General features: G+C 33.7%; 3 protein-coding genes across 9 annotated transcripts; 2 read left to right on the top strand and 1 right to left on the bottom strand.

Annotated features, from left to right (window-relative positions):
* Nucleotides 1-507: 507 nt before the first annotated feature.
* Nucleotides 508-12479, bottom strand: LOC129881012 (protein INVOLVED IN DE NOVO 2-like). Of its 7 annotated transcripts, none has more exons than XM_055955320.1 (8): nt 12308-12473; nt 6041-8752; nt 5778-5959; nt 5184-5273; nt 4813-5091; nt 4213-4422; nt 1813-2080; nt 508-993 (listed from the first exon to the last, which is right to left on the bottom strand). In XM_055955320.1, the coding sequence occupies exons 2-7, from the start codon at nt 8646-8648 to the stop codon at nt 1853-1855; spliced, it is 3597 nt and encodes a 1198-aa protein (XP_055811295.1). In that variant the 5' UTR covers nt 8649-8752; nt 12308-12473; the 3' UTR covers nt 508-993; nt 1813-1852. The 7 variants fall into 7 exon arrangements, with proteins under 7 accessions (XP_055811295.1, XP_055811294.1, XP_055811293.1 ...); XM_055955319.1 differs by lacking the exon at nt 508-993 and adding an exon at nt 1038-1202; XM_055955318.1 differs by lacking the exon at nt 508-993 and adding an exon at nt 1038-1207.
* Nucleotides 12480-16308: 3829 nt separating this feature from the next.
* LOC129881014 (DNA replication complex GINS protein PSF2) lies at nt 16309-22431 on the top strand. The gene is made up of 8 exons (XM_055955323.1): nt 16309-16493; nt 17344-17418; nt 17516-17630; nt 20869-20965; nt 21036-21066; nt 21150-21245; nt 21679-21831; nt 22198-22431. Exons 1-8 carry the CDS (start codon nt 16449-16451, stop codon nt 22216-22218), a joined length of 633 nt encoding a protein of 210 aa, XP_055811298.1. The 5' UTR covers nt 16309-16448; the 3' UTR covers nt 22219-22431.
* Nucleotides 22432-22865: 434 nt separating this feature from the next.
* LOC129878554 (glucan endo-1,3-beta-glucosidase-like) lies at nt 22866-25988 on the top strand. The gene is made up of 3 exons (XM_055953467.1): nt 22866-23950; nt 24699-25059; nt 25783-25988. Exons 1-3 carry the CDS (start codon nt 22868-22870, stop codon nt 25809-25811), a joined length of 1473 nt encoding a protein of 490 aa, XP_055809442.1. The 5' UTR covers nt 22866-22867; the 3' UTR covers nt 25812-25988.
* The last annotated feature ends 729 nt before the right edge of the window (nt 25989-26717 follow it).

Below are 26717 nucleotides of genomic sequence, written 5' to 3' on the forward strand. Positions count from 1 at the left end.
GATAACATCTAAGTAAACTTTGAGAAGAAATTAAAAAAATAGGGAAAAGAATCACTCACCTACTCACCCACCAACAACACTCATTCTTCTAGTTTTACTTTATACCTTATATATATATATATTACTTAGATCTAGCATAGATAATCGTGATGTCTTAGCCATTTTATATGCATTTTGACTAATTTTATAGAATAATTATTATTTTTTATCAACACAAATATCGAATAACTATGTTTATAAAGACTTAGACATGTGGTAAGTAGTTCTTGATATAGAATAGTTGCATATTTCTCTTTTTTTTTAAAGGCAATCCGACGAACAAAGCACTCCGCGTTAGTAGGGTCAACAAAGAGCATACCTCACGAGATGTAATGTAGACAACGTACATTTTCCTCTTCGATAGGCAAAAATGGAAAGAGAAATCTGGTCAATCATTTGGTACACCTTACTATGGAATTATTTGTTGCAGCCTTTCAAGAAAGTTTTCTACCAAAATCTTACTAGTACTATTTTTTTTTAGTTTGGGAGAAAATAACAATAAATTAGAAAACTCAACATTCAACAAATAACGAACTAGCTGAAAGATTGTTCTCAACTTCTTGACATCATATTATTATGGACGTTTACTTATTCTATTCTTCTGGATGAGCTCTACAGTCATCAAGCTCATAAACTCCCAATTGACTCCTAAATCATTGTTGAATGCTTCAATGAAATAAAGAAGCCCCTAAAACTATCCTTATATAAACATTACAATAGCAACAACCATGCCTCAATCTCGGCCATATGAATTCTCATCATCCATGTCGTCCCATTTGAACGAGTCTCAATTCAAATATAACGAAAAAGATAAATCAAGCACTGGAAGGTTTCTTTATATTCTACTGGCATATCTCAATCAACTCTTTGTCTGGGTGCTGAACATCTACTCTTTTTTTCCTGCAACAAGAACCATAGTGCTGCTGCATATCTATTCAAATCCATCTAATCAATCTACAAATCGAGTATAAGACACGCGAATTTAGAAAACAACCAACCTGTGTTAAGCAGCTCGAGCTCGTGCTCTTCTCCAGCTAAAGCTCCATATTTTTACTATTCTCCACTTTTATCGTCTGTACCCGTCTATATCAATGACATGTTTGTGCTCCTCTAAGATGAAATGCAACTTTACATGACAAATGCAAGTGTGAAGCTCCTCTTAACTTTACTAAAAGAGAAACAATACTCAACTGATCAGAAAACATTGTTATGCATTTATCAAAGGAGAGACTTTCTTAAACATGGCGAAGGATTTCTTCCTTATGCAAATAAACGAGCACAAATGCAAGGGTGGAGGTAGACCTCAACTTACGGGTTAGGTAGAACCCAGTAACTTTGACTCAAATGTTGTATACATGTATTAGGAAGTCCACTAAATATGTACACAAATCAAATTTCGAACTTAGTTACTAGAACTTGAGGTCGCTATCCTACAATTCAAAACCCATACAGTTCAAATCCTGGATCCGCCTCTGCTCGAATGATCGAATGGAATGTGATGTGACATGAGGTTCTTCTAAGCAAGCATTGGAGTATCCAAAAAACTAATAACATAGAAGAGCATATACAAAAAGAGAAAAGCAGAGTTTCAGTTGGAGATAAATGCTATGAAAATGATATTTTAATATTTCTACATCAGGTATTCTGCTATAATCATTTTCTATTTGTCTACTCTCGATATTTCTGTGCGCTCGTTTTTTGGTGTTCGAACTCATATCCTTCAAATGTGAAGTTGTTACCGATGAAGATATCATAGCAAGAGAAAGGTGGTACCTAAAGAACGTTAGGTAAAGCACAAGGAAGCATCCAACATTCAGTCGAGTGTCATTTTCTTTTTCCAGAGGTTTAGTAACACAGTAACTCCGTCCTGCAGAGTAGCTTTCTCGCCAGCTTCATAATTCCACAACTTCGAAATGATGTATCCTCCACTTGGGTTATATACATTAATCTCAGTCAAAGCGGTTGTAACAGCTTTATACACTTCCTCACCGTAAGTTTTCTTCAAGTCTTTCAGTTTTTCATCTTCATCGTCTATTACAGCCTGAAATAGCATCAACAGTATTTTAATATATAAAACGTCCGGTATATAAAAAACCGGTGAAAAGTAGATCAAGTAAGAAATTGAAGTGTGTTTTGTTGTAGCGACCCCAAATTCTCAACACAAATACTCAAGTATTATATAATCACTGACAAGTGACAACCAAATTATCACGGCAACACTTAAACTATTGAATTACAATGGAACATACTAAAATATGTTCTAGGCCCATATAGAAGAAGAGAGGAACAAACATTTTCTTCAATATGCATTACCCCTTCTTTCAGACCCACTCTCCCTTTTAGCCAAATGCTAATTGGGCCTGGATCCCAGGTAAAACACTCCAACATTTTACTTGGCCCAATCTCATTTAGTGCTTCTAGGCCCTTATAGAGTTAACTTGGTTCACAACAATTGTTTACTTTTTTATTCAGAAAGTAACAAATGCATAGAATCTACATTCTTGAATATTCTAACCTAGAAAGATGAATGATACATTATATATATACATATATATACACTTACTAATAAGAGTGAATAGTCTAAGCATGCACGAGGGCTTGCTTAGGCTAATAAGGGCATTTCCGACATTTCAGAGCACATAAAAATTTCTGTGTGCACCATCTTTATTTTGTACTCTTTCCGTTTATTTATTTTTTGTTTACTTTGGATTTTGCAAAAGTATTTTACCATAATATTTGTATTAATTAATATATAATATAAGGTCTTGAGAAATGATTTGGGGAATAAGTAATTAATATGGAGGGTAAAAAAAAAGATAGTCTCTTGATATGCTAAATGTGAGAAGTAAAAATAAAAAATACTTTTAAGATATTAGACAAATAAAAGTAAACGGAGGGAGTAGTTGAGAGCTTTCTACTATTTTTCAAAGGTAAGATTTTTGTTACCCGAAAATCCAAAGAGCAAAGGAAATTTGTTGTAGCAAATGCATTTTCTTTTTATTGATATGGAAAAGACAAAAAGGGCAGCCCGGTGCACTAAAGCTCCCGCTATGCGCAAGGTTTGGAGAAGGGCCCGACCATAAGGGTCTATTGTACGCAGCCTTACCTTGCATTTCTGTCAGCAGTTTCCAAGGCTTGAACCCGTGACCTCCTGATCACATGACAATAACTTTACCAGTTACTCCAAGGTTCCCCTTCAAGGCTTGATATGGAAAAGACAAATTACTTTATGTGAAAATCAGTGTTTAGCCGTGAAAAATCCAAATTTAATTTGAAGTTGCGTTTCAAATTTGGAAAACAACTTATAGCTTGTTTTCTAGCTCACTTTTAAAATGGTAGTACACTCAAATATGAATATTAATTCACATATTGTAAAAAGTATAACGAAACACAACTCCAACTTCATAAATTCAAATAAAATGAAAAATATTTGGAATAAATTATGGCATTAAATAGAGAAAATTTGAGCATAATTAATTACTTTTCTTATTATTTTGCTGTTATTGATGGAACTATTATTACATTTTATAACTAAGTGTAAATTGTACGTATGACTTAAATAAATTATGGATATAAAGTTAATATTGTTAGGGCACGTGCATAACACAGGCTATCGATAATTAGCATATAATTATATATACATATATGGATAGTTTTAGATCAACTAATATGAGATGCATGATAAAATTAGACAGTTCTGCAGTCGAGCTGTTTAGAATGTTAAAGAGAACTCCATAGAAATTTGGATCTTAATATGAATTACTCTAAATTTCCCTACCAATGACGAAGATTTTTACATCGATATAATCCATCAATAGTCAACATCTAATCACAGGTTTGAGACAAAATGACATGCATAATTTGACTTCCAACAATATCCAAAATAGTAGTCTATATGTTTATGCCACAGATGAGGCAAAAGAACTAAAATCAAGTTCCAAACAGACTGCAATAAGAACAAGAGAAGACACACAGGACGCTATATCTCTGAGGTGTCCACTACATTGGTCATACATTGAATAGATTCTCAAAAAATGATCAGAATCCCAAAGTACACATCACAACATATCAATGGTAGAAACTAAAACAAATGGAAGCCAAATTATTTCTCCTTATTTAGTAAAATGAGTTTAAGCAGACCCAATGTCATGAACCAGAATAAGAAAAGCATACCTGATGTTTCCCATTTATGGCAACAACTTTAATGGGATGCCACTCGGGGTCTCTAAGGTACTCCTCCCACAACGAGCACAACTCAGAAGCTATCTGCTCAGCTTCTATCTCATTATATCTCCTCTTCACTGCTTCAAAGAACGGTCTGCTGTCGAGCTCTCCCATCCTCTTAACACCAATAGGACCTTTTCTAGGTAATTCCTTCAAGCCCTATAGAGAAATTTAATTGTCAATTCCTCAAATCTTGTTCATTAAATGCAGAAGTCAGCCAAACTCCTCAACCCACCAAAAAGAAATTTTGATCCAGAAAAAGGAAAGGAAAATTTCAAATATACTACCCTGTCAAATATTTTTTTAAGTAATTCTTTAAACCATTTTGGGCTGGTATAATGTGCATGAATCTTCAAGTAGACGGAATGAGCTCATAATGAAGGACATGAGTTGTTGTACTGCTCCCCCACCTAAACCCTCAAAAACATGCTACAATATGTGATTAATAGTCTTTGTATTTTTATTGATAAATCATGTTATTCACAGTTCTAATGAGATACATTGAAATATCATGTAAAACAACAAGCCATTGTAAGCCTCCTTACATACATTAACCAATTCTTTAAGTGCTTCCTGCAGCTCATCATTGCTCTTTCGCTCCTTCACAATTAAGGTTTGGTTCAATGACACTAAATCTTCATATTTTTCTTCCTTTTCTCGTAAATTTTTAAGCAGTGTGTCAATGTTTTCCAGAACTTCCTGATCGCCCTCCTCTTCAATGTGCTTAATAATCACTCGCAATCTCTCAACTTCTGTTTCACCTGCTTGTTTTGCATTGAGTTGTTTCTCAAGCTTAATAATTCTCTTATGGAGTTCCTCCTTTTGTTTCTGCAGACAGCAAAATGGCAACTTAGTGATATGTTAACATAAGAATTAAGATAATATCAATAGAAAGCAAAAGTGGAACCTGAAAGACAGACCTTCAGTTCTTCTGCCAATTTCAGTACTTTTTCATCAACGTTCTTTTGCTCTTCAACCGCAGCACTAACGGATGTTTTTATGAGAGCATTCTGGAGGAACAACAAGAAGACTTCATGATAACTATCTTCAATTCAAATAAAGATCGGCATGTAAGAGTCCTCGGTTCCTTAGGTGACGCTCCAAATTATTCCATAAAGGTGCTTCTTTAAAAAGCATCTCTTTTTTTTCTATTAACATGCAAATAAAACAAAGAACAGCATATACATATCAAACAGTGCCTGCCTATTACTCTTTTAAGTACGAGGAAGTGGAAAGAAGAAAATAAAGAAAAAGAGTGGCGAGAAATGGATCTAGCATGTATTTAAATTTGAATTTTAAGCAACTGTTATAACCATGCATGCATTACTTCTTACTCCATGTTGTGAACACTAACTGGAATATTTTGAGAAAGTTTCGACTAGCACATCCACGTATACGAACATCAAACCATCACCTAAGTTTACAGCCTTTGTGAAAAATTAATCCTTTATTTTTTGCAAATTATAAATCAAACTACAATCGGATTCAGCATAGAAACAATTAAGCAAGTATACCTTCTCATGTTCTTCGGATAGTTTTTTCCTATCACTTTCATTTTGGGCTTCACGTTTCTGCAGTTCTTCATGTTGGAGTTCAAGCTCCTTTTTTTGAGTTTCCATTTGCAACTTCAACTTTTCATGATTAATAAATGTCTGCTGGAAATGATCACGCGCACTTGACTGGATCTTTTTTATTTCTAATCATACAAACAAGCAAGTTAGGGCATCAAATATACAGTATCCAGAGTTCCTAATAGCACGCACATGCAATCACTAACCTTCATTGTTTGCTTGACGAAGCTTAGCATTCACCACAACCAACTGTTGGACGGACTGGATAGTCTCCCGTAATTTGTCCTCTAACACCTTTATGTGCAACTTCTTGACTTCAATGGCATTGGTTAAACTAGAAACAAGTATACGATTCTTACGAGTTTCTTCTTCCATGATATCAGAAACAGTTCTAAGGTCTCCAACTTTGCGGAGCTTTTCACCAACAACATTAGTGGCCTGATAATCATCAGCTCGAGCTATCCAAGCATAAAAATCAGATTTTTTGTCATTATTGGCTTCCCAATTCTTCTTCCCATGATCGTCGGCCTCATAGGCCTTCTCAAATGATATGGCATTACTGAACCCAAACCAATCTTTCTTGAATTCAACAAGAGCAATTCCAGAATGGCCAAGGTCATTCCAAAGAGTGCGCACTCGTGTTGGATTGAAACCTTTCCTTATCAACTGATCCTTCAGACTAGAACCGCTTTCTCCTACATAGCGACCATCCTTAAATTCAGTGGGAAGGTTCACAACAACCCCAATCCACGGCCAGACAAATAACTCCAAACGATCATGATCTGCAAGAGAATCAACCTGAAGATCACCCAGAGTATCAGGCTTTGATGGACTGGCAGCACCTGCAACATCATTTCCGAAATACTTGGCAAATGTAATATGGTCAGCCTTATCTTTTGCAGTTCGTTTGTTGGAGCTACAGCTTCCTACTTCACTAACATGCAGCATGAGATCCTTACACAAAAAATCTCGCTTTCTTTTCTTTGGACAATAAGCAAAAGTATAAGCCCCATTTGGTATGCTGAAAGAGTTATTTCCATTCTTCAACTCTTCATAAGTTATTGATTTACCAGGACCACCTGCAACATCACTTGACAAGTACTTGGCCAATGCAAGATGATTGGCCTTATCTCTTCCAGTTCGCTTCTTAGAGTTACAGCTTCCCACTCCACCAGCATGCTGCAAGAGATCCTTATATGAAAAATCTTTGTTTCTAGTATCTGGGCAATAGGGGCAAGCAAAAGCCACATCTGAATTGTTAAAGGAATGATAACCACTCTTCAATCTTTCATAAGGCATTGATGTACTGGCAGCACTCGATACATCATCTTCCAAGTACTTGGCAAAATTTTGCAAGTGCTTGGACAAGGCAAGATGGTTAGCCTTATCTGTTGCAGTTCGTTTCTTAGAGTCACAGCTTCCTACTCCAAGTGCATGCTGCCAGAGATCTTTGTATGAAAAATCTCTGTTTCTCGTCTCTGGACAATAGGCACAAGCAAAAGTCCTATCTGACATGTTAAAAGAGTGTTTTCCACTTGTTGACTCTTCATAAGATTTTGATGCACCAGCAGCACCTGCTACATCATTTTCCAAGTACTTGGCATATGCAAGATGGTTGGCCTTATCTCTTGAAGTTTGCCTGTTAGAGTTACTGCTTCCTACTCCACTTGCATGCTGCAACAGATCCTTGTATGAAGAATCTCTGTTTCTCGTCTCTGGATAGGCACAAACAAAAGTCATATCTGATATCTTTAAAGAGTTATTCTCACTCTTCAATCCTTCATAAGATTTTAATTTACCAGCTGCTACATCATTTTCCAAGGACTTGGCTAATGCAAGATGGTTAGCCTTATCACTTGCAGTTCGCCTTATAGAGCTACAGGTTCCTACACTATTTACATGTTGAAAGAGATCTATGTACGAAAAATCTCTGTTTCTTGTCTCTGGACAGTAGGGGCAAGCAAAAGCCATATTTGATATCTTAAGAGAACCACTCCTCCACTCTTCATAAGATTTTGATGAACTGGCAGAACCTGCTATATCATTTTCCAAGCGCTTGGCTAATGCAAGATGGTTCGCCTTATGTCTTGCAGTTTGCTTCAAGGAGTTGGAGCTTCCTATTCCATTTGCATGCTGCAAGAGATCCTTATAAGAAAATTTTCTTTCTCTTGTCTCCGGACAATAGGGGCAAGAAAAAGTCATATTTGATATCTTATGAGGTCGATTTCTGTTCATCGACTCTTCATAAGATTTTTTTTTTATTGTCGACTCTTCATAAGATTTAGCTGAACTGGTAGAACCTGCTACATCATTTTCCAAGCGCTTGAATAATGCAAGATGGTTCGCCTTATCTTTTGCAGTTCGCTTCATAGAGTTGCAGCTTCCTATTCCATTAGCATGCTGCAAGAGATCCTTATAAGAAAAATCTCTTTTTGTTGTCTCCGGACAATAGGGGCAAGCAAAAGCTACATCTGATATCCTAAAAGAGTGAGTTCCACTCTTCAACTCTGTACTAGATTTTGATGGACCAACTGCACCTGCTACGTCGCTTTCCAAGTACTTGGCCAATGCAAGATGCTTGGCCCTATCTCTTGCAGTCCGTATCTTAGACTTTCCTATTCCACTTGCATGCTGCAAGAGATCTTCATAGAAAAGGTGACGCCCTCTTTTCTCTGGACAATAGGGACAAGTGTAAGCCACATCTGATATCTTAAAAGATTGATTTCCACACTTCAGCTCTACATAAGATTTTTCTTTATAGTCATCAATCTCCCATTCAGTTATATCAGCATTTTCTCCAGAGCAATGCTCCATTAAAGATCCTTCTTGATATATTTGAACTTATGAGAATGGAACCTAGAGATCAAAAGGCATAGCTCATCAATTGTCAGTCGAAACCAGCATCGTTGACAATATACCTAATAAGTAATAAGAGATTTTGAATTAAATGTAAGTTCAATCCAAAAGGCAACAGTCTGACTGAGATTATGGGAGTACAATGTTTATGGATAGTATTAAGCATTGGTTAAAACTTTAACTCACATCAGTGCCTAGGGCCTACTGAAGCGCTGCAGATCCTAGCAGAGTATCATGAATGAAGGCCTAAGTGATGCTACACATGTATATATATAGAGAGAGAAGACATAACCATTAATGAGCATTGACAAAACGAAGCATTAATAGTGCTTTTCTTGTTTAGTTACCAAGTGACCAGCTTAACCAGTGATGGAATTCAACAAGTATCATCCAAAATTGTGGAGATGAATATGTCGATCCACATGTTGTCGATTTTCCGGTGGAAATTCTTATCCTCCTGTGGCGTGAAGTGGAGGTTCTTAAATCCAAAGGGAGATTAAATTGTGAAGATGTTTCAAGGTGGGTGCAGATGAATATGTTACAAATGTGTAAACAACTTGGGTAAAACCCATGAGATTGAGAATACTTTGCTCGGTCTATTATTACGAATTGAAAGAAATAGGGTCTGCAAAATGGAGTCAAGTTCCAAAAGCCCTTCAATGAAGAATAAGAGTCAGAGGGAATTGCTGAATCAGCTCAAATTCAATGTTAGCTTTGGGTGGGTAACAGGTCGACGGAGAGAGGAAAAAAGTCAATGAAAGATAAGATATGAAGCTTAAAATTATCTGTTGGAATGTTAGGGAATTAAATGAAAAGAAGAAAAAAAGATTAATTAGGCTGATGGTTAGAGAATGGAACACATAAATTACATGTTTTGTGGAAACAAAACTGAAGTCTGCTGACTACTCCTTTTTGAGGCAGACAAGGTAGGCAGGTGGATAGAATGGATGGAGATAGAAGCTCAAGGCAATAGTGGGGGCATCCTGCTGTTTTGGGATAAAAGGAGATGGAGGAGCAATGATAAGCTAATGGTTTTGCATTCTGACACTGGCTTCCTGGAAGAATTGAATACGGGTTTTATGTTAATGTTTACATGAGTCTATGGGCCTTGTGATAGAAAAAAGAGGAGGGAGCTTTGGCAAGAATTGAGGATTGGAAACATTGCCATGGGTTTGGAGAGGGGTCGATTTCGATTTCACGAGGTTCAGTGATGAAATAAGTGGAAAAGATAACAACACCAAATCTATGAGAGACTTTCAAAAGTAATTGAACAACAGTCTCTTATAGACCATCCTTTAGATGGTGGACAGTTCACTTGGTTCAGGGGTATAAACAATTCATGGGCTTCAAGGACTGATAGATTCCTATATCTCATGAGCTGGATGGATTCTTCAGGTGGGTAAAGGGTATTTTAAATTTTAAAAAAATGTGGTTAGACCATGATTTTTTGTTGATTTAGTTGACAAATGGTGGAAATCATATGAAGTAAATGGGAGACCAGATGCTATCTCCGCCAAAAAACTGAAATTATTGAAGATGGACATTAAAATGTAGAATAAGGAGACCTTTGGTAAGAGGAGGAAAGAAAGAAAGTTGTTTGGGAGAAGCAGCCTAATCTGGATCAGACATAATCAGCCGGATCGTCCAATCTCACTAAAGAATTGGAAGATATTGCAGTAGCTGAAGAAACAAATCTCATGGAGTCAAAAATCAAGATGTTCGTTGATTCAAAAAGGCGACAAAACACCCAAAAAAATAATCACAAATTGGCATGCTTGAGGTTGAAGACAGATAAATTGGTGCTAAGTGGATTAAACATCACACTTTGGACTTCTAGCAAATGGAGACCTTTCTGGGAAGATGAAAACTTAGCGGTGTTGCTGAGGAGGAAAGATGCTGGCTGCAAAGACAGTTCACCATAGACGAAGTGGAAGCAGTGGTAAAACAATTTAGGAGATAATATCCCAATTTCGATGGTTTTAATATGACCTTTTTTCAGATATGCTGGGATACAGTGAAGAATACTTCTATAAAAGGCAGGCAAATGATAGATGCAATGATGGCCAATGAATGTTTGGATCACTATTGGAGAACTGGCAAGTCTGGGGTGCGGTGCAAATTGGATTTAGGAAAATCGTATGACCATGTTTTGTACAATGCATAGTTCGGCTGCTACTAAAAAAAGTTGTAGCTGAGTGTTTCTCAAATGAAGGATGGAACTTCCAACTTAGAAGAAATCTTGCTGATAGAGAAGTTCAGGATTTCAGCTATCTAGTAGAGGTCCTACAACCTGTAACTCTAAACACCAGCGGGGAAGATTCTCAGGTATGGTTAGATGATAAGAAGGGAGAATTTTCTGTCAAAAGTTGTGACAAGTTGTTACAGAAACAAGCTCCATGTTGGAATGTTGGCTGGCCATGGAAGATTATTTGGAAAATCAAGAGCCCCTCCGAGAGTGGCCTATTTTGGTTCAGTTGCAGGCTCGCAGCTAGGAATGCTTGTTTGACACAAGATAAACTCCAAAGAAGAGGATTGTTCCTTTGTAGTAAATACTTCTTTTTTTTTGTGAAAGATCTCAGGAATGCAACAGTCACTTATTTATCCCTTGGCATCAAGTCCAGTTTATCTGAGCTTTGTTCTTGAACCTTTTTGCAGTAATGTGGGTCATGCCCGGAGATGTTAAAGAGTTTACTACAGAGTTGAAAGGGTCAATGGGCTGTTAAGAGACCGAAGATGCTATGGAAGAGAATCCCCCTCCGTATTTCGTGGATGTTTTGAGGGAAAGATAGAGAAAATTCCTTTTTCTTAAAACATATGTTTACAAAATAGGACAAGACAATGTGCAAACGGATATTTGTTACAGGATTTTTTGTTTCCCAGTTAAACCATCTTTCCCCCAAATAATATGAACTTTGGTTACTCCAAAACCTCGAAAATTCCTATAAGTAATGCTATGGAAGTGAATTAAACCAAATGTTCGGTGACAAGACTCAAATAAGACTAGCTAAATTGCGCAATAGCCTCGTAATACTACACGCCACACCTCAATCCCAGATAAGTCAGGGTTGACTATACGAATCCTCATTATCCTTATTGCTCCATTTAAACCCGCCCCAAAACCCAAATGAAACACGACGAAGGAACAATTATCCATTTTTTCCTCGTCTTATTGAGTATCCAATAAACCAAATAACATAACCCCGACACCAATGTTCAGTGACAAGACTCAAATAAGACTAGCTAAATTGCACAATAGCCTCATAATACCACACACCACACCACACTTCAATCCCAAACAAGTTAAAGGGTCGACTATACGAATCCTCATTATCCATATCACTCCATTTTCAAACCATTCCAGTCCAATATTCAAAAAGTTAGATTCTTTACCACTAAAACTTCTCTAAATTTTCTACTACCACATAAATCAAGACTAGAACATGAACTCTTTTTTTAATCCATTTTCCTCTCTTTTCTCAGCTAATTGAACACCCAATAAACCAAATAACATAACCCACAACACCAATTAAACTATAAAATAAACTTTATTAAACAGATCCAGCAGTAATTCTCCGCTTAAAAAAAACTTGAAAAACGAACAGAGAGGGGAAAAAAACCTTGTTGTTCATCGAATTGATCGAAATTTTTTGCACTGTACTTCAATGGAAAAAACCCATTAGAGAGCGTAGATTTTCTTGAAAACCCCAAAAAGAATTGGAATTAAACGGGAAATTGAATTGGGTTTTGATGAGCAAGAACTAATGTGGTAGACGAAAAATGTGAGTCATGCAGTGGAATACATACATATTTGTCCTCTAGTGTTAGTCTTTTATATTCTCCCACTAAATTTGAATTTATATCTTTATTTTATTTTACATTCATATTAGAATTTAATTAAATTTAAATTTACGAGTTTTTTTCAATTGTGTTTTGCATCATATTAAAATGTAATTAAATTTCAATTTACGAGTGTCATTTTTAAGTGACACTCCTTGTGTGAATTTTTTTTTTTAATTTGTTTGTTTTAAACTTTGAATGTTTTTAAGTAATGATAATTGATATGAATAGTTTATTATAATATTTCTATTAACTGATTTATAATTTTTATTTTGAAAAAAATAATTTTAATAAAAGGTAATATTTTAAATAAAACAATGCAATGAAGAGTCGTTTGGTAGCTACGAGAGGATGAGGGACCTAATAAAAAAATTATAGGATGGTATATTATTTTTGCATTATATTTTTTATTTTAATGTGAAAAGTTTTGGATTCCAAAATTATTGAAAATATTTGTTCTTTATGTTTTCAATACTGTACCATGCTTAGCCAAATTGTGGCATGAAGAAGATTCAGTAGAATTTTTTTCTTCGAAAATGATAAAAAAAAAAAAAAGATATACAATATAAAATTTTATTGAATAACAAAATTAAAAGACTAGGACCAATAAGATAAAAATTCTAAATTTGAATGGACACTTATTGACCTGCATTCGATATTTATACTGGAGATTATAATTTTATATTTATCTAATTTTTACTTTAAATTGCTATATTATATAATTATTAATAATAAATGAGGTAAAAAAGCACGATAAAAAAGAATTTTTATCTCCCAATTTCTTTAGGAAACTTTCGTTCCGTTCAAATAACCTTATCATCAAAATTCTTTAAGCAAGTAAGATTAATCTTAAGAATAAAGTTTTAACTCTGATTATAATTTGATTTATGTAGAACAAATTTATATTAACAGATAAAGAATAAATGAAGGAACTCTATTCGTCTTTGTCGCTCCTCTCTTCTTCTACATCATCATCTCCATCTTCATAATTTGCAAATCACATTCAATTTCATTCTTCTTCGATAACTCCACAATTCGAACAAATCATTTTATTTGAGCGCTTAATCCAAAATCTAGACAAGCTGCATAACAAAAAAATAGTTTAATTTTTTTCAAAGTTATAACTAATAAGTAATATTTTTATAGATGGTGTTAACAATGCTCTTTATTGCATTGTTTGTTTAGAAAATAATTGCTGATAACACTGGAAGATCTATCACCAAACTTATTTGTGGACATTTTTTCCATACAGTATGTAACATATATCTAAAATATTTTTAGATCTCTAACCAAAAAAAAAAAAGATATTAATTTTGTTCAAAAACACATGAATAAATTTAACTTTTTTGTGTGTGTGATGTTGTTAGAGATCTGCAAAAAATTCAAACATATATTAGATACCACTGTAAAAAAAATGTCCACAAAAAAATTTGATAATAGACTTTCCAGTGATTCCAACAACTTTTTTCTAAACAAATTATGCAATCAAGAACATCACTAAATCATTTCAAAAATTATTATTAGCCATAATTTTGAAAAATAAAAGAAGAACACTTTGAGAAATTAAAGCGTGATTAAGGAAGATAAGTAGAAAATGGAGTGAAGAAATATACTGATTTCAACATTATTTATAGGAAAAATTTAAACACTAATTGATTGAATTTCTAAATTTGTAATCTTGTGTTAGATTCTATTGTTATAAATTATATTAGTAGTCAAATGTAACATGGAATGTAAATGAAAATCTGATTTGTAATATTTATGATTAGTTAAAAGGTAAAATAAATAATTTTAAAATTAATTGACCTACTAAAATTATACTCTTGTGTTAAGAAAATTTTAAACACTAATTGATTGACTTTATAAATTTGTAATCTTGTGTTAGATTCTATTGTTATAAATTATATTAGTAGTCAAATGTAACATGGAATGTAAATGAAAATCTGATTTGTATTATTTATGATTAGTTAAAAGGTAAAATAAATAATTTTAAAATTAATTGACCTACTAAAATTATACTCTTGTGTTAGGAAAATTTTAAACACTGATTGATTGACTTTATAAATTTGTAATCTTGTGTTAGATTCTATTACTATAAATTATATTAGTAGTCAAATGTAACATGGAATGTAAATGAAAATCTGATTTGTATTATTTATGATTAGTTAAAAGGTAAAATAAATAATTTTAAAATCAATTGACCTACTAAAATTATACTCTTGTGTTAAGAAAATTTTAAACACTAATTGATTGACTTTATAAATTTGTAATCTTGTGTTAGATTCTATTACTATAAATTATATTAGTAGTCAAATGTAGCATGGAATGTAAATGAAAATCTGATTTGTATTATTTATGATTAGTTAAAAGGTAAAATAAATAATTTTAAAATTAATTGACCTACTAAAATTATACTCTTGTGTTAGGAAAATTTTAAACACTAATTGACTGACTTTATAAATTTCTAATTTTGTGTTAGACTCTATTCCTATAAGTTATATTAATAGTCAAATGTAACATGGAATGTAAATGAAAATTCGATTTGTATTATTTATGATTAGTTAAAAGGTAAAATAAAACAATTTTAAAAATGATTGACCTACTAAAATTATACTTTTGTGTTAAATTTTCTTACTATAATTATTGTTGACATTAAATTTAACAAGACGGGATATCTCAACATTAAGTTTGAAATTAAATTTATATTATTAAATTTTAATTAACACTATACTTTTATTTTGGAATATTTTAAAAATTAAGTTTGATATATAGTTGGTAGTATAATTTTTTTTAGTTAATCCAGAATATTCTATCTTATTTCATCTTCAAGTGGATTATTTAGTTCTAAAATTATAATTCAAATAGTTTTAGTCCGCGTACCACATGACCCACCAGGTGTCACATAGTCCATTTTTGGCTTGTTTATTTTTAGGAAAAAAATAATATTTATAGCCCGTAAACTATTTCCTCTTAAATGCTCCATTATTTTTATATTTTTTATTTTATTTTAAAATGACATACATCTATTTTTATTCAAAGAGTTACTAATCAGTGTCATCAAGAACTGCTTCGTCTTCTTTGATATCATCAAAATATAATATACTTTAGTGATATCAAAAAATAACTGAGTGGTGTTTTCATTGAGATTTGCTTCAATCATTCAATAAGATTACTCAATTATCCATGATATCATTACGATATATTTACATATTGTCATGGTATTATTGATGTATGTTTCAATTCTTCAATATTTTAATTTTAAAACAGTTAAAAAAAGAGTTATAATTTAGATACATTTTTTAAAAAATTGCAAAAAGAGAAAAAATTATAAAAATATATTTTCTACTAATTTATTTTTTATTTTTTTTGGTAACTAACAAATTTCATTGATTACCAAGTGACTAATTATAAATTCAGCACGACTATAACACAGTCTGTTGTTAATTTAGAGCTTAATAAATTAGCTCGTGTCTTTAATAATTTAATATTAATTTTTTCTTATTTATTTATCAAAAAAAAAGCCCAATCCTTTGTGTAATCGATAGAGTATCAATATATTAACATAATATAACATATAAATAAATTCAGTCATATATGATATCGATATAGTTTTTATATACCGACGAAATATCAAAAATGATTAATTTATAGTAGTGATACTAACGTTATGTTGACATCACACACGAAATAAGAAAGAAAAAAATGAGATAAACAGATAAATAGTTTGGGCTGGTAGTCCATAAAACCTAAATAGACTGGATTGTATCCATTTTTTAGTAAATAATTTCAAAGTTGAGTAGTTTTGCCTTATTTTTACCACCATTTTGACATTCCCGCCATTAACAAATTAGGGCTTAGCAATTTCAGCTTCAGTATTCAAACCCTTCAAATTTTACAAGCAAAGCAAGAAAGATAACATCAATGGCGAACCATTCTGATAATTCCGTAGCATTTTCAGCAGCCGAGGTTTGTTTACTTGCTAATGTTCTTTGAAATTTTTATCATTTCCTCTTTCCGATGTGATTTTTGCTTAAATTTTGATGTGATTTTTGCTTAAATTCATGAAGTTGTCATTTGATTTTAAGTTGATTTTAATTTTTGATTGAGCTGATTGTCTATCAAAAATAATATTTATACTTGTTAAGGTAGGGGTAAGATATGCGTAAACTATCTCAGACATCACTTGAGTGACGATAGTGGGTATGTTGTTGTTGTTTAGGTTTTTAATTGATGTTCATACACTCAAAGCCTAGGGTCTTTCCAAAACAACCTCTTTAACTCTATGAGTTAGTGTTAAGGTCCGTTTACATTTTACCCTCCGCAGACCTTACTCGTGGTATTTCACTTCAATTGTTGCTGTTCAGCCTTTTTTTCAAGTGAAAATTAACTTGGAAATTTTCATTTGATTTTGTGTGTGTTCGGTAGAAAGGAAAACGTTTTCCACGTTTAGTGTTTTCTTGGAAAATAAGAGGATCTTTTTACTTATTTTCTGGCATTTGAGAAGTAGGCAAAAAATATTATTCCAAAAGAATTTTATATAATCTATTCAAACACAATAAGAGTGGTGCGGAGGGTGGAGGTGTGTGTGTGTGTTAAGAGGGTGGGGATGAGACAATTACTGTGTCATGCTACTTATGGAGCTTGCTTTCGTACTTCCGTTAAAGAAGTCATTTTTCTTCTCCAAAATTTTTGACCAACCAAACATGGGAGAATTGTAAAACATGTTTTCCTCCATACCAACACACCCTCTGTGCTGTTTTATGTTCTTAATGATCTCGGATTGGTGATTTTTAACTTATTTTTCTCAATTATGCAGCTGGAATTTCTAGCGGAAGATGAAATGGTTGAAATTGTGCCAAACATGAGAATGGAACCTCTCAATCTTATATCTGTATTATACTACTCCTTATGTGACTAAGTTCATTGATTCGTTGATACAATATCTCTGGTAGGTATACTGATTTTGTTGAAGATGTATCAATTGACAGGGAGATTTTGGACCATTCCGTCCACAAATAGCTGCACAGGTGCCTCTCTGGCTAGCTGTGGCTTTGAAGAAAAGAGGGAAATGCACCATCAGACCACCTGAATGGATGTCAGTCGGTAAGCTTTTGGTTGTTTGGAAACTTTGCTAATCTCTGCTTCCAAATGCAGTGCCCGGTTGATTAAAGTTTTGGTTTGGATTTGTTTGTTGTGTTTTCTCTGTTGTGGAGAAACAATTAGTGATGCTATTTTACTAATTTAGAGTCAGGTGTTGAAATTTCTTAGAGTTGTTGCTAGCTCAATTTGTATGTCCGCAAGGATGTGTGAAATCTAGAGAACCCCTAAGATGAAGTGTTCACTATTGAACAGAGACGGGCCAAAATAGAGCTGAATGATAAAGAGGATTCATATAGCTGTCCCCAACTAGTGTGGGACTGAGGGTCAGTAGTATTAGTTGTATATTTGCTGCTAGTTCGACATTGCACTAATTCCTATTTGCTTACATATCCAACACACAACACAACATACCCAGTGAAATCCTACAAGTGTGGTCTGGGGAGGGTAGAGTGTACCCAGACCTTACCACCATCTCATGGAGATAGAGAGACTGTTTTCGAAAGCTCTGGGCTCAAAGTAACAGTCCCAAGAAAGGGAGAATCACAATATAATATATATATATATATATATATATATATATATATATATATATATATATATATATATATATATATATAATAGCTGAAACGAAAGGTGATGCAAATTCTATAAGACAAGCACAATACCAATATCAAGATAATGGGATAATCAAGGGCAATAACAACGCAACTATAATGACACGCCTAGACCTAAAACTAATCCTAAACCATCACAGGGCAAGATAAACATTCTACCCTTGCTAGCCTTCTACCCTAAAACGCGACCTCCACTTCTTCCTGTCTAAGGTCATGTCCTCGGTGATACGAAGTTGCGCCATATCCTGTCTAATCACCTCTGCCCAATACTTTTTTCGGTCTACCCTTACCCCTCTGCATAGCCTTCAAATCCAACCGCTCGCACCTCCTAATTGGGGCGTCGACACACCTCCTCTGCACATACACAAACCATCTCAATCTCGCTTCTCTTATCTTTTCTGCCATAGAGGCCACTCACGCCTTCTACCATCTCAGTTTTGCTTACATATCCAAACCGTAACTTTTTATTTGAAGCAGAATATGTACTTGCGGTTTGGATATCTTCTTCTTCTTCTAGCTGCATATCTGCTGCTTCGACGTCAACAATTCTATAGTCTAATACATACCTTTCACAATCGAATCAATTAAAAATTTTTAAAAAGGCTGGAATTTCACTGTGTATACCCATTTACATTTAGATCCCACAGTCTTCTTTCCAGGAGGTATTTTCTTCTTTCTGTAAGGGAAAAGCCACAACCTGTTTGAAGCTAATCAATCTATCAGCCTTGTCACCCAGGCAATCAATATATATCTCTAACTGCTCTCTACAGAAAGGGGCTATGTCCCTGTGTACGAGCGGAAATCAAGTAAACTAAGCAGTACTACCGAAAATATGAACTTTAGGAGTTCCACGTCAGACTTAGTTCCCTATTTGCAAGAGTCGAGATAGTTTCCTTGAGTGATCAATCAAACACCCCTCTCAATTTATTCGAGGATGGCAGGATGCCACTCTTCAACAAAGATTAATTTCTTGGAAACGTCTAGCTGAGCAACTTTTGACTAATTAGAAGCAATATATGTAGTCTCCAATTTCTTTCTTTCTCTCTTTATTTATTTCAGCACTTCCGTAAACTTAGATGTCACAAAAGTGATTTATTGGTCTAATTCTCCTTTGCTTGTTATTTCTACAATTTGCTGGAATATTCAACTGAAAACTACTCCTATATTTGAAAACTCTTGAATAGTTATACGGAATGTTTCCGTTAACTGAACTCTGAGCACACAAATGGAGACGGTGAAGAAATTTCTTGAAGTTGGTGGTTTATTAGCCCCTAGCATAAAAGAAGTGGCCATTAATATTGGAGAAGAAGACATATACATCCACCTTGTATCGTAATTACTTTTTGACTTCATTTTTTTCTTGTTTATTCTGTCCAATAGAAATGGAAGGTGGATTTTGAAGATGAAGCAAACTCCTTTATATTGTAGTGTATACATTCTGCTGTTTATATAAAAAAGTGCTGCTTGTCCTCAAATTGTCTGTTACTGAGAACCAATTTCAAAAGCAGCACTGAATGCATTAGAATAAAGTAACTATTGAAAAGTTTCTGTGATAAATTGAGTAGTTACTGTTATTATGAAATATAATACCTAGAGAATACCTGCATGGCTAGCCAAATGCCTGTTCTCCTAGAAAAACTTTATAGTGCTGCTGGAAATGAAGCTTTCACCCAAATAATAAACTGGAAAAGGAACGTCATATCAGCCATTTTCTAATAGACAAATTAGTGTCCAATACTATTATAGCCCCTGGGTTAAATCTTCCTCAATTGCACCTCTAATTGAAAATATGAGTTCCCATTCCTCTAGTAACTTTGTTGGTGCTCGAATTACTGGATAATCGTCAAGAACATGCCTTCCTTTACAAAGTCAATGGGATAATATTTATCCAAGACAGCAGGTCAAGTTCAATCTGTCAGCAATATGCAAGCAGTCTTTATTTCATGTTTCAAAACCACATTCTAGCTTGTAGCGGTTCCACAATCTCTCATAATTAGTGGAAAATTCCATCTTTAAACTTATTGGTTGACAGTAGAATGTGTTGTTTCACCAATTCCAAGAAAATAATACTGCATGTATGAAATTTTGACATAAGATATCCTAAAACTATAAGGAGTCATTTGGTGTGAGGTATAAGGTATAATAATCCTTATCCTGCGTTTGGTTGGAGGTAGGTAATCCTTGGATTAATTTATCCCACCATTTATACCTTAGTGATAGGCTAAGTTATCCCATATACATGGTGGGATAACTTATCCCGGGATAACTCGTTCCAAACCAAACGACCCCTAAGTATTCTGGGAAACTTTCCGGTAAAGATATCTGGCTCCTATAGCCAAGAGTTTTGTGTCTTCTCTCATTTCTTGTTTTTCTAAACGTAGCACACAAGTTACTTCAACTAAGATAAGCCCACTCTATTTTGTATTGGACAACAGATGGTTAATAAATTTTTTGTTAATATGATAATGACTGGTTTCGCTCTCATTCATCAAGCTTTGTCCAGAAATGATAAGGTTGCCCGCTGCAGATCATTTCAATTCCAATAGAAATTTAATATTCACTGCTGTCATATAACCACACAGATTTTACTTGTTGGGTTTCTTACTAGTCTCTGCTTTGTCGACTAGAAAAGTTAACCCAAGTTCTGGAGGCTGAAAGAGACGCTGAGAAGTTCCAATTGTTACCATTTCATTATGTTGAAATCTCAAGGCTTCTTTTTGATCAGTAAGTAGTTACTTATTTTATATCAAGGTTTATCATGTTGGTCTACTGATGACAATATTCAATGATTTAGTGCCCACGAGGATATTCCTGACATCTATATGGTGAGCTCAATTATTTATTCAATTCTGTTGGTTTTAATTATTTAGTAATTCAGTCAGAACTCTGAATCAAACATGTTCAATAGGTGAGGTCTCTTATTGAAGATATTAAGGATGTGAGGTTTCACAAAATTGGAACTGGCTTGGAGATAATTTCAAAGGAAGTCACATATGCATTGAGGGTATGCTTATTCACCTCTTCAGAAAATGCTTTTCTCATTCTGATGCATGTGTCGTTTTGATGATCAATATCTTAGTCATGTAAGGAGTCTAGGGGTGTGTTAAAAAGAAAAGGAGGTATTACCAACCATTCTATAGGAGCATATTCAGCTGATGCTCCTGCGGATGATAGGGTGTATTAGTTGACAAAATAAATTCTGTTTGATCTAATAGATGTAGTACCTTGTACATTGAATAACTAGTTAAGCCTGGTTTATGTATTATAAAACTGTTCTCCCCTGGTTTACGATAACGGAGTAAACCTTTTCATTTGAGACAACGTTTGGGGAGAGAGTGGACTGTGGAGAGGCAAATACATACTGTAATTTCTTCTTTTTCTTTCGAGGAAGAAATATACTCTTGTAAAATCTAATATATTAACCTGAAACTTCACAGCTTAAAAATCTCTCAGCAATGGAGGCAAATATTGTACGCCCATTTGTTACCAAAGCTTTGCAGACATTTCATAAGCTAAATACTTCAGACACAATGCCAGAATCAGGCAACATTCCGAACAGACAGCGACAAGCTGTGAATCAGCGGGACAAGGTAAGTTCTTAAGACTTTTTCTTCCTTTCTCTAATAAGCATGATATTTGTCTCTGTACTTTTTCTCATGATTGAGAATTGGATAACTAATACCACTTAACTATGTTGTCTCCCTTAATGGACCATTCACACTTGTACCATGAAATTATTGAGTTTTATTATTTTGCTAGCAACAACATTTATCGCATTATTTCATTGTCATTATTGTTCAACCACTCTATCTTTACGAGATAGCTGTAAGGTTTGTGTGCACTCTATCCTCCCTCAACCTCACTTGTGGGATTACACTAGGTAGGTTATTGCTAGCAACAACATTTCCTTTACTTAGCTGTTCAATTTTAACAATATCTCTTTTTTTGACATCCAGCGCGTCCTGAAAGGTCGATGATACTATTCTCTCTTTCACATTGTCTCGCACTGACCCTCCAAAAAGACATGAATTGAGCATCCATCCTACTAGCAAAGGGAGGAACTATTAGTTCATTTTGTGTATGTATCATATATATTGCCACTTCTTTTTTATCAGCAATGGAGTACTTAAACTCATTCAATAAATTTAGTGCTGCATTAATTTGTAACTTATGATTGATTTCTAGCACAATTAAGTAGATGTATATTGCCTTTTTGTGGTTATTTTTGATTCCAGGGGTCTCGAGTTTGAGCTCTTGAGAATGGAAAAAATCTTGTTGGGAGTGTTGCCTTAGAAATGTCTCCTGCAGATCGTGACTCCGAATTTAGTGGGGGTCTTAATTTGGGTACTGACTATCGAATAAAAAATAAACTAATAATCTATATTCCATTGCCACATTTTTGGGACAATTTTCAGTAGTTTTGCGTAACTTGTGCCAAACAAATTTCTATATGCCTCACACTAACTAAACAAGAACTTTTCTCTCTTTCTATTCATTTACTTCAACATCCTAAATTAAGCAAAACCATACAAAATACATGACCCTCAATCTATTCAAAATCCTATAAATAATCCTCCTTTTTCATTCATCATTCCTCATTAACCAATAAAAAATAAAAAATAAAAAATGGAGGTGTCTAATAATAAAATAACATCTCCATTATTTAGTTTCTTGTTTATTTCATCTATCTTTATTCAATGTTTTCCTCATGTTTCTTCAATAGGTGTTAACTATGGCACCCTTGGCAACAACCTACCCCCACCATCACAAGTTGCTCAATTCCTCAAAGACAAAACCATTATTGACAAAATCAAAATTTTCGATGTGAATCCAGATATCTTACATGCCTTTGCCAACACCGGAATCTCAGTTACAGTCACCATCCCAAATAGTGAAATTCCCAAATTGCTTGACATTGGTTATGCTAAGAGTTATGTAGAAGCAAACATCAAGCCATTTTATCCACAAACAAAAATTGATGTCATTGCTGTTGGAAATGAAATCCTTCATTGGGAAACACCAGAAGTACAAAACAAGTTAGTTGGTGCAATGCGTACACTTTATCAAGCACTAACACAATCTGGTATTAACACTATTAAAGTGTCAACACCACATTCTCTAGGTATTTTACTAAGTTCAAATCCACCAAGTCTAGCTAAATTTAGACCAGGTTGGGATGTTACTATTTTAGCACCAATGTTACAATTTTTACGCGAAACGAAAGGTCCTTTCATGGTGAACCCTTATCCATACTTTGGTTACAACCCTCAACAAGTTGATTTCCTATTGTTCAAACAAAACAATGGCTTTTACGACAAGTTCTCTAGAAGGACATACACAAACATGTTTGATATGTTGTTGGATGCTGTTTTTATGTCAATGAAAAGACTTGGTTATGATGATGTTGATATTATTGCTGCTGAAACAGGATGGCCTTCATTAGGTGAAAGTTTTGAACCACAATGTACTGTTGAAAATGCAGCATCATATAATGGTGGATTAGTTAGGAAAATTGTTACTGGAAAAGGGACACCTTTGATGCCACATAGGAAAATTGAGACATATTTATTTGGTTTGTTTAATGAGAATACTAAACCAGGTTCTAATGCTGAGAGGAATTTTGGATTGTTTAGACCTGATTTTACTCCAGTTTATAATATTGGAATCATGAAAGGACAACAACTGTTGCCAATGCCACTGCCATCAAAGGTAAACTCTTTTTGACACATATTCTTTGATGGTTAAATCTCACTAGATCGTGATAGCAAAGATCATTCTGTCACTTACAATATTTCGATGAATATTTTCTTACATATATATAGGACTTAGATGCATTTCATATGACGTCTTGTTTTTTAAAAGAACTTTTTTTCAACCTAGAGCGATTAATAGTGATTTTTCACCTCCTTATTTTAATGACTCGAACTCCAGAACACCAATTGAGTCATACTCCCTTTGATTCAAAATAAATTAATTTCTGACACTTTTTTATGATCCAAAATGAATGGTTTTTTTCTCCAAAATTACCCTTTTCTATAATGGGGTTTTGCAACTCTCTTTGATTTTAAGAAAAGTTTGGAAAGAATCAAAGGATAATATTGATAAATTACCCTTTGATTAATGTCGTTAATTAACTTTCTTAAAGAGTATGGCACACCCAAAGAATTTATTTATTTTGGATCGGAGGAAGTATCTTTTTGTATATTCTTTTCCTAAATTAGAGATTCAAAACTTTTTCTCAATTTTTTTTAACGAGCAATGAGTGTGGATATTGTAGCAATTTAATTATCATTTTATCAGGTTATCAGTTAAAGTTTATGATAGAAATTTACTAGGTAATAATTACCATATACTAAACAATAACCTGATATTACCCAATAATATTTTTTTTAACATCGTCAGTGCGGAAAACTTAAACTCGATTTGTTGACAAGTTTTGCAACTTTGATGTATGCAGCCTCTTCCACAACCAGCATTGCCACAGCCACAACCACAACCAAAAGGCCCAAGTGGTGGAGCAAAGCGAGGCCCAATAGTCCCAGCCCAACCAGGCCCAAAGCCTGTAGGCCCAATGGGCAAAAAATTTTGCATGCCCAAACCACAGGCTACAGATGCACAATTGCAGGCCAGTTTAGATTGGGCTTGCACTAATCAAGGTGTAGATTGTGGCCCAGTTAAAGCTGGAGGCCCATGTTTTAACCCAAATACTGTTAGGTCTCATGCAGCCTATGTTATGAATTCTTATTATCAAATCAAGGGTAGAAATGACTTTAACTGTGATTTTTCTGGCTCCGCTACCATCGTCTTTGCTGATCCAAGTAAGTATTCGATATTTCCTGCCTAGCATAAATAATTTTTATACTATCAGATCACTTTAAAAGACGATAAAGTCGATCATCAAAAAGATAATCACGTGTAAATGTGCATAGTAACCTAAAATTTAGGCAAACAGCTGCAATAACACGTTAAATCATATCGATAGTGTAAGCATTCTTGAAACTACAAACGTGTATAAGTTAATCACTGACTGTAAAAGTGTTTAATTACCTATCGTACTAGGTGACTTGCAGTGGCTGACCCAGAATTTTTAATAAGGGGGTTCAAAATCTGAAAAAGTAGACACACGAACTAGCCAAAGGGGGTTCGACATCTACTATTTATACATAAAAAAATATTTTAACCATGTATAAATAGTATAATTTTTCACCGAAGGAGGTTCGGATGAACCCCCTCGTTACATGCTGGGTCCGCCCCTGGTGACTTGTTTTATTTTTATAGATTACTAGTTTCACTTTTTATGAGGTATTTACGTACATTTATCGTTGAAGTCATCTTATATCATAAAAATTCTTTTTTCACTATCAATTTATAAAAGCTAAACTCAAAAGATAACTATAAGTAATTGTCTATAATATGTGAGATTAATAATTAACCTGAAAAAAACAAGGTAAGTTAAATCCAACATTATTTTTTCTTATAATAGTTGGAATTTTATTGAAAATCTAATGATGGTTTTTTTTTTTTATTTGTTATTTTTGTAGGTTATGGTACATGCAAGTACCTATCTTGAGTTTTATGGACCAAAAAAAGGAAGATTTTGAAGCTACTCACAACATTTGAAGGATTAGTTTTGACATATTGAAAATTTGTTTTCAAAATATGTTCTTTGATTATATTTTTTACAAATTAATCCAATTGTGTAGTATGTATTTATTGCAAATAAAACAATAAAAAAAAATGTTGCCTACTTCATTTTCCATGATCTAGTTTTGTCTATATTCTACCTTCTATCTTTTAATTTGATAAATTTGTTTACTACATTCTACTAAAATTAAACAGTAATATTAATATTTGAGGAATTACATACTTTTTCTATTAAGTGTGATATATTTAATACTGAAAAATGAAAAAAAAAACGACAAATATTAAGTTATGTAGCTCGTAAAAGGCATGAAAATGCTATTAACGGATTAAATAATGTAGATGTTATTAACTGAGCATTTCTCAATTTATTATTTATTTTTAAAAAAAATAAAAGTTGGCTCACATAAACTCTCGATGTTATTTTTTGTTTGTTTCCTTGCCACTTGAGGTTCGGTATCTGTATTGAAGCCTAACTAATTCAAATTAGCACATTACATAGCTTATTCATTGGAGCGGTGCTTCCAACAAGTTTTTTTATTATATCTAGTAGTCGAACCTAAAACCTCTAATTAAGAATAAATGGATCCAAACCATCAATTCTCCACTAGTTTTATAAGATTTATAAAAAGTAAAAGGTTGAGATTCTTAATATATAGTCTTAATTGAATTGGAGAAACATACCATTGGTATTATATGTTAAATGGGGTTCTTGAAATTTTGAAAACTAAAAGGGGAAGTTTTGTTATGAGAAATTCCAACTCATTAGAGAAGTAAAGTCAACTTTGTTTTATTTATTTATTTATTTGGAAAAAAGACAATAGGTTGTTAGTAG

This window comes from Solanum dulcamara, chromosome 2, assembly GCF_947179165.1.
Source record: "Solanum dulcamara chromosome 2, daSolDulc1.2, whole genome shotgun sequence".
Classification (NCBI taxonomy): Eukaryota; Viridiplantae; Streptophyta; class Magnoliopsida; order Solanales; family Solanaceae; genus Solanum; species Solanum dulcamara.